Source organism: Ictalurus punctatus, chromosome 1 (assembly GCF_001660625.3).
Source record: "Ictalurus punctatus breed USDA103 chromosome 1, Coco_2.0, whole genome shotgun sequence".
NCBI lineage: Eukaryota > Metazoa > Chordata > Actinopteri > Siluriformes > Ictaluridae > Ictalurus > Ictalurus punctatus.
Window position 1 is genome coordinate 24,248,653 of NC_030416.2, and position 8,728 is coordinate 24,257,380.

The window sequence follows — 8,728 nt, forward strand, 5'->3', positions numbered from 1 at the left end:
AAACAAATGTTCCTTCAAATGGTTTGTGTAATGGTAGTGTGAAAAGGTCACCTTCTTGGCAGAGGTGATTTTTTTTTTTTTTTTTTTTAGTACAATTTCATGACAACCATGAAGAGGAGGTTTTAAATTTACAGTTAGCCCACAATATGTTATGGTTGTAGAGAATGTTTTGTCTATCTGATGTAGTAAGTGTAATGTTTGGGCTCTTTTAGTTTTTTAAATAAAAAACTGCAGGCTAAAACCGGCAGATATTCCTATCTTTGTGAGGACACTTGCTAAAAACATGTCAACGTCTTTAGTAAATCAGACAGAGCTTTACATGTGTCTTATCGGAAATGCAACACAACATATACGCAGTAATTAAACAGCACTATAGCTAATTATGTTTCATTTTCTAAGTCACACAGAACTGGGTTTCCATCCATTTAGACCCAGATGTTAACCAGACAGCAGGAATAAACCTCTTCATAGCAGTCTGATGTAACTCCATGATGATATGTTGGTGGAGTTCAGGGGAAACTCAGGAAAATGTTTAGCTATTTAGGTTGAAAACATCTAAATGTTGCTTAGGTACAATGGTGAATAGCTGTGATCTAATCTAACTTCATCCTAACAGGTGAAAGTGATCTCATGGCTTTTTGTAAGAAGTAGTCCACTTAGTATTCTGAAACAAACTTCTGAAAGCAATGAAGGATCATGTTTTTTTCTTGTTGTTTTTTTTTTTTTTACACAGATGATTGCGATTCTTAGCTATTTGCAGGCTGTTCATTAAGCAGTGGGGATGGAGTGGTCAACAATAAATAATATAATAAATAGGTGATGATACAAGTTTACAATGGAACAGAGGTTCAGTGGAGATGTTTTCACTGTGACCTTGCCTGAGGAAAGCAGCTAAACTAGAAAATTACAGGAAAACTGACTACTTAAACAATGATTACCTCAGAAACAACAAAAGAAAAAAGTTCTTCAAAACAGTCAAGAGAAATATCATAACATGATGGAATTAAATATATTTATCCTGCGCAGGCTGTGTTTAAAAAAAATGCATGCGATTTGGTTGATAAATTAGTTGAACTCCTTTCAAGTGTCATGATTACATTACATCTCAGTCATGCTCTCTTCCAATGCTTTATCCTGTCAATTCCCATCCCTTTGTACACACTTCTCTCTTCAGACTTCTTTTGGTCCTTTGGTGTCCTCTGTTCCCAACCTGCCCCAGTTTTCTATTTTGATATCCCATCAGATGGTTGTATCTTCAGAGAGCATAGTTTTTTACCTGCTGCTTAATCTCCAGACAGAACAGCTGACATTCTATAGAATGAGGAAATAATGACACACCTAATCTCAACGTTGGCAAGTTTTCATCTGAAACACATGTGTTGTAAGTCAGACCATGTGATACTAAGCAGAGCACAGTGACGAAAGAGAGAGTTGGATAAGTAGTATCCTGTGTAATCGTGTTAAGCTAAGTGAAGCTTTGCAGAAAATGCTCTTGTCAGCCGGCTGGCAAGATGAACTTCTGCTCCTAGATCATCCGCTGTCTTTGCATTTCACGTCTCTGTTATCAGTCATCTTCATCTTCATGCTTTGTCCTGGTTTTCTTTCATTCTTTCAATAGGTTTTTTTTTTATTATTATTATTTTTTTTAAAAAATCTAAGTGTCTGGGAAGGAGGTTTGTTATTGTAAAAAATGCTAGACTGTGGTAAACTGCATATGTTCCTTATACCTGGTTTATGGACTTGAGATGGTGGAGATAACTCTTAGGGTAGTCATGTGCATGTGATGCAACTCCAACCTGTTCTAGCACAAGCTACTGTAAATCATACAAGACTGACCAGAAAGGGTTTTCTTATAGTACTGCATGACCATTTTTCTTCGATGTTGCAAGAAAGAAAATCTTGCAAGATTTAGCTTTGTAATATTATATTTGTGACAAAATAGCTGTCAAGCTCTTGACAGAATCGGGCCAATAGTCAGTCGTCCTAGAGAGATACACGAATTTGAGCTCAAGAAAGCAACTGAAGCAGTGGTTGCAAATAAATTTCACTGAATCACAAAAGAACATGAATACTTGGATGTAAAATGTGACACTCTGGAGCTCTTGAAAATGGATTTGGTTGCAAAACTGGCAGATATTCCTATTCCTTCTAACACACACACACACACAGCTAATTATGTTTCATTTTCTAAGTCACACAGAACTGGAGCTCCATCCATTTAGACCCAGATGTGAACCAGACAGCAGGAATCAACCTCTTCATAGCAGTCTGATGTAACTCCATGATGATATGTTGGTGGAGTTCAGGGGAAACTCAGGAAAATGTTTAGCTATTTAGGTTGAAAACATCTAAATGTTGCTTAGGTACAATGGTGAATAGCTGTGATCTAATGGAACTTCTTCATCCTAACAGGTGAAAGTGATCTCATGGCTTTTTAGTCCACTTAGTAGTCCACTTAGTATTCTGAAACAACCCCCCCCCCCCCCCCCCCCCCCCAGATGATTAGGATTCTTAGCTATTTGTAAAATGTGACGCTCTTGAGCGATTCAGTTAGAGTTCTGTTCATTTTTCTTTAACCTCTCATTCTACTGAGCATTTCTAATTTGGACCTTGAGTCAAGTGTCTGAGAAAACTCACACACAACAGAACATATGATATAAGGAAACACAGTGTGTGAGAGTGAAATGCATGTGCACTTTTTCCTTGATGTTGACAGTCACACATGCACACATCCACAGTGCTTTGCGAGTGTTATGTGTTTGCTTTGAGATAGAGGAGTCCATAGTGTGAGATGTGGGGAGCTGGCTCTAACTACACTCCCCTTCACAGCATTATAAATGTATGTGTGAGGAGGCCCTTAATGGCTGCTAATCCAATTTCTGCTCCTGGAATCAAATCTCACTGGCGCCAGTAGACCTCTCGTTCATGCACAAATAATGGTCTTTGCATTGGTGTGTTTAGAAAAAATCATGCACCGCCAAAAAATGCTGGCTTTAACCACCTGAGTCCACCTGAATCTTTTAAACATTATTCAATATGCTTCCATTTTATCTCACACTCTCACTTCATTGCTTGCCGCTTTTTTTTTTTGAACGGTCAGGAGGGGAGAAGATAGTTATTACTTGTTGGTCCCCTGAAAGATGAGAAGGTTTTGAACAGAAGGAAAAGAGAGGCCCATTTACCGCTCTCGCATAATGCTTTCCTGAGGTCAGCCATCGATTTGCTTTAAACCACACGCTGCGCTGATAAGATTAGGCCTTTCGATTCCTGAACTACTTGAGTCATCCAGATGAAGTCACTTTGGGTTGGACAGCAGACCAGATAGCTCTCTGGAGCAGAAAAGATAGTTCTCTTTTCATTAGGTCATGGCCTCGCTCATAACAGGTTGATTTTGCTTTTCTTTCTTTTGCTCTCTTTGTGCAAGAAACAATATAACCATCTACAGAATCTGTGAATTTACCTAACAAGTTTAATAGTAACAGAAATAGAGATGGCTCTCCACAAGGGATGGCGAGGTTGGCGTGCAAACATCAGAGTTAGAGGAAGGAGAGTTGGACTCTTATGCAACTGCATGTGAATTTAAATCACAGCAACCATGATTGTGTTTCAACAAAAGTTTGACAGAAATTGTCATTATCTATAGTATGGAACAACACAGTGGTGCACAGCAGCTCCAGGATCTCCATTTCGATCCTGAGCTCGGGTTGCAATCTGTACAGAGTTTAGCATGTTCTCCCTGTGTCCACCTGGGTTTCTTCCGGGTGCTCTGATTTCCTCTCGTGTCCCAAAAACATGTGTGTTGGTGGGTAATCTGTGAATGTGTGTGTGCATGGTGCCCCATTAAGGGATGGCTCCAATCTAGTGTGTATTCCTTACCAGGTGAGGGTCTGGATCCACTTCAACCCTGAGCAGGATAAAGTACTTACTAAAGATGAATGAATGGACAGATGGATGGGTGGATGGACAGATGGACGGATGGATGGATGGACAGATGGACGGGTGGATGGACAGATGGACGGGTGGATGGACAGATGGACGGATGGATGGATGGACAGATGGACGGGTGGATGGACAGATGGACGGATGGATGGATGGACAGATGGATGGGTGGATGGACGGATGGACGGGTGGATGGACAGATGGATGGATGGACAGATGGACGGGTGGATGGACAGCTGGATGGATGGACGGACGGATGGATGTATGGACGGACGGACGGCTGGACGGACGGATGGACAGATGGATGGATGGATGAACGAATATTAGTCATAAGTAAGAAGTCTTGCAGAAATCCTCTGCATGTTTCCATATGGCAGCCTTTTTTATCCAAAGTGTATTACGTATAAGCTTACGTTCCCTCACGCAATGCTTATGTTCCCTCATGCAATCTGCGATCGATTAGCAACCGACGCTTAGTAGTTCCTACTCAGCGTGGCGCAAGGTCCCTTTCCAGAACCTTCAAACTAACTGTTCCTCAGTGGTGGAATGAACTTCCAAGCTCAATCCGGACCGCAGAATCTCTCACCATCTTCAAAAAAACAGCTAAAGACCCACCTCTTCCGTGAACACCTAACCAACTCATAATAAAAAAAAAATAAAATTGCACTTACACCTCTACTCTGCGCACTTTGCTTCTTCCGGAACTCAATTAATGGATCTTGTATTGTTCTCTGCTTGATATATCGCTTTGCTTGTATTTTCTCATTTGTAAGTCGCTTTGGATAAAAGCGTCTGCTAAATGAATAAATGTAAATGTAATAAATGTATTACAAGTATAAAAAGTACAACCAAAACATACAGCTGTGACAAGAGCCAACTTTGCAACATGATTATGCTTCTATTTTAGAAGCATTTTCTATTTTAGTGCATGACAGTTGTAGGATGAAAAAGGGAAAAAATGATTGCAACGCCAAGAACTACAAGGTACAGAAAGGGCAAATAAACATGGAGTAAGGTACAGTATACAATTTCAAATAACATCATAATAAAATAAGCATAAAGGAAACTTCAGAGTGCTGCCAAGAGCGACATAATACAGTAAATGTAGATTGCAGACTGAACATACAATAAAGAGGAAAGAAACCAAGCAGCGCACAATATGCTTTTAACTTGAACATTGTCATACAGAAAGGAATCAGTCTGGAGAGACGTAAAGCGCTCTCTCCCTCACACATCCACACTAACACACAGATGTACAGGTTCAAAAGCAAACCCACACTCTCCAGCCAGTGGATGGTAACCAATTACCCATGTGGCTAAAGGAAGACTGAGCAAGCTGAGAGTAATGAGCTAATGTATATGAGTAAATTGAATATGTTTTCCCTGAATTGTTTGTTTGAATAAGTGCAGGCATTAACATCTCTGTACAAATGAAAAGTAGTAAGAGGTTTTGTTTAACGCCACCACACTATTTTACGTAAAAACTCATTCGAAGAATCTATTTTCTGCTCCGTTGTTTTCCAGTTCAATTTGTTTTTCGCACTTTATGTGTTCTGATTGTAAAATTACACCAGCCTGGGAGGGCATCCTGAGATTAAATGTTGGCAAATTAATTGAAAATAACTCTTAAATGACTGTTTATTCATTCGTTATTGTGCATGGCTGAGACGAAGAACAAGTCCCATTAAATGCTCAGGACATCTTGATATGATTTACCATTTTGAGCATTGTTTCAGCCAAATAGTGATGAAGCATTCAGGTGGTGTGGGTTGCCCTCTAGCTGCCAGTTATGAAATATGATGAAGTATTACCTAAGTGTTTTCAGAAAACATTCAAGCTCTGTGAGTCTGAGTGCAACTTATATTTGCCATATTACAGCACACCACAATAGTTTAGAATAAGAGACTATAATAAGATCTTAATGAAAAGGGTGACAAATCATAACAAGGGTCTTGCTGTAATTCGAGGAGGAAAGAAACATGTGTTCTGTTTTGTTCTAGTGGAAACAGAACTGTCTTTTATTGCCATCAAATGTAATTCCTTTTGAGTTGATTGCAGCAAAGGTCTGTTTATAAAGCGCACAGCAACACTGTTTCAAATGAAAAGGACCTCTTTAAATGGCAATTAGTGAAAAGAAAAAAAAAAAAAAAAAACAAGCCTATGGTCCAGATGTTCTACTACAGTATGCTGTGTCTGTGTAGAGTCATAACCTTGCTGTAACTCACTAGAATAGAAAGGGACATTTGTGAAACAAGCTCAGCAGCTTTTGTATTTTGAAATGAGGCTCATGGAAACCTTCATGTATTCCCGAAGAGCATGAGTTGAAGTGGGGAACGTAATGGTGTGGGAGCTGAAGTTTTGGAGGCCTCTCTGGACAAATAACAAGCGATCGCGTGAAGACAACATTTTTTCGGATCCTGCCAAATTGCTAAACTGGAAGATTTTAATCCCAAAAATAGTGTGATTGGAGTAATAGCAGGAAATTGCCCTTGGAACATTACGTGAAACCGTTCCATTTTTGTGCCACAGAAAAGAGCTAAAACAGCCACACTCTTATTCTCAGGGTTGTTTCCACTTAAGAAAATCATTTTCGGAGAATTTACAGTGCTGTGCTGGGAAGGGCAATGGGGCAGCTGCTTGAGCCAAAGCGCCCAGCCATGGGTGAGAGAGTCTCATTTCAGATAAACACACCACACATTACTCAGGCTTCATTTTTGCTGCGCTAAACGGCCCGAACCAGTGCAATAAAGAGATATTAAGCTGAGCACTGAAACTTGACTACAGAGGAGATCATTTTCAGCAGCATTCTTCCCTGCACTCTCTCTGAGTGTGAACTATAGAAAGTGCTCGCTGGCTCAATATCCATTTATTTTTCCACTCAAGCCTGACTAGTTCTGCAAATATTGGCTGTTAAACTCTCAACTTTGACTTCATCAAAAACGCTCGCAGCCACCCGAACACCAAAATACATTCATTTGAACCGATTGCTGTTGAATTGAGTCACCACTGCGCGTGTATCACGACACTATTTGCAATGGAGCACCCTGCGTAGTAGTCCTCGTTTTCCCAACATGCTTTGCAGTTGTGCGCTCACACCTGGGCTGCATTAAGTCTCGTTTAAGAGTAGCTTAGAGGTTATGAAGTTTCTCTCATTTCACTTCTTTTACGCTGGTGTGAGAACACGAGACAGCGATGGGGGGATAGAAGTATTTGATTTTATTTGAGGTTCTGCTACAAACGCTGCTGTGAAAAATAAGTATTTTGTTGTCTGTGTTTGCTGCAGGGGGATCGGGGAAGCACAAGCCCAAAGATCAGAAGAAGAAGTCCAACAAGCAGAGGCTGCGCTTCCGAGCTCAGAACCACCACAGTGACCACCTGGCCTCGTTGAGGGCCAGCCAGTAAAGACTGAGATTTCCACATGGAACGAAGATCAGAAAGCTGCTACCCGCTGCTCAACACACACTCATACATGCACACACACACACACACACGCACACACACACACACACACACAGCACACACACACATACACACACACACACACACACACACACACACACACACAAACACAATTGCAGTTCCTCACAGTCTCTTAAGCTGTACACACACATTCACACATGCGCTGTGTATTTGTACCTCCTGCTGCTTCCGTCGTGCCGGTGCCCCAATGCGTGACCCTTCTCGACATCATCAAGCCGTACAGCAGCTGTCGGTACCCAGTCTGAGCTGGAAGATGAGGAAAACAGAGCTGAATGAGGACTGAAGGAGTCATGGACTATAAGATTGGAGGATGAGCAACGAGCAAGCGAGAGAGAGAGAGAGCGGGAGGAGAATAGATAGAAGGAGGGTGGATGGAGAGAATAATGTCTTGAGAAGAAAGACTTGTCTATATTTATGTAAAATGATGTGCGCATTGATGGAGGCAGAGTGCGCCATGTAATGCCTTTTTTCGGTTGGCTCTGTACATTTTTCGAGAGTAATCCAGTATAATGTGTAGTTGCAAAGTATTTTATTCTCGGCACAAGATGTTTACGTCCAGACTGCTTTATGCTCTAACTGTATATTGTGGATAATAAAAAAAATTTAGTTGTTCACCTAGCATGGCCACAAGCTCATGTGTACATATTTGGTGAGTTTATCTAATGATATTATTAAAATAAAACATTACTGTATTTTCAGTATTGAACTCCTTCACCATTAATTGTGTTAGTAAAAGGTTATAATACCAGCTACAGATTTAAGATTAAAAAAAAAAAAAGTAAATAAAACATAGCCTTCACATAGCTATTACATTTATATGGTATATATTTGATTTATTTATTGATTTTGATTTTGTATTTCTTGTGTTTGTTGACAGTTTTGTCTCTGTATCTGTTACTACTCTGTGCTGAAATATTCTTTGAACACTTATAACAATACAGATATCTCCACCAGTGGAACCAGTTTCTGTCAGATGTGTCTAATAACTGTTCTTTAGAAGAACTTTCCATGCTTTAAGCTTTAAACTGACCCATAATAGAGCAGCTGAAATATTACAGGCAATGGAATGTATATATGATGTTCTATTAAAAATGTAATTCATGCCACCTATGTGATACTGTTTTGTATTTCTATTAAATTAAGAAGATGTATCAGCCAGTTCCATAGCATAACACAACAAATGTAAGCATTTTTACATTTCCCATTTTCACAGCACCGGACATAGCACATATTGACCGTGGAGAACATACTAGACCATAAGTCTTTCTGACACTGATGTGTGCATCATCCATCAAATATAGGAGTGTCA

General features: G+C 40.0%; 1 protein-coding gene across 2 annotated transcripts in view; it reads left to right on the forward strand.

Moving 5' to 3' along the window:
• rspo2 (R-spondin 2) overlaps positions 1 to 8,525 on the forward strand; it is a 55,741-nt gene extending 47,216 nt beyond the window's left edge. The window contains exon 5 of one of the 2 annotated variants that reach the window (XM_053683078.1): positions 3,880 to 4,059. In XM_053683078.1, the coding sequence (XP_053539053.1) occupies positions 3,880 to 3,908 (29 nt within the window). In that variant the 3' untranslated portion in view covers positions 3,909 to 4,059. Of the gene's footprint in view, positions 1 to 3,879; positions 4,060 to 7,222 lie in introns of those variants that run through there. The other variant, XM_017476937.3, reaches the window with a different exon arrangement.
• Positions 8,526 to 8,728: the final 203 nt, after the last annotated feature.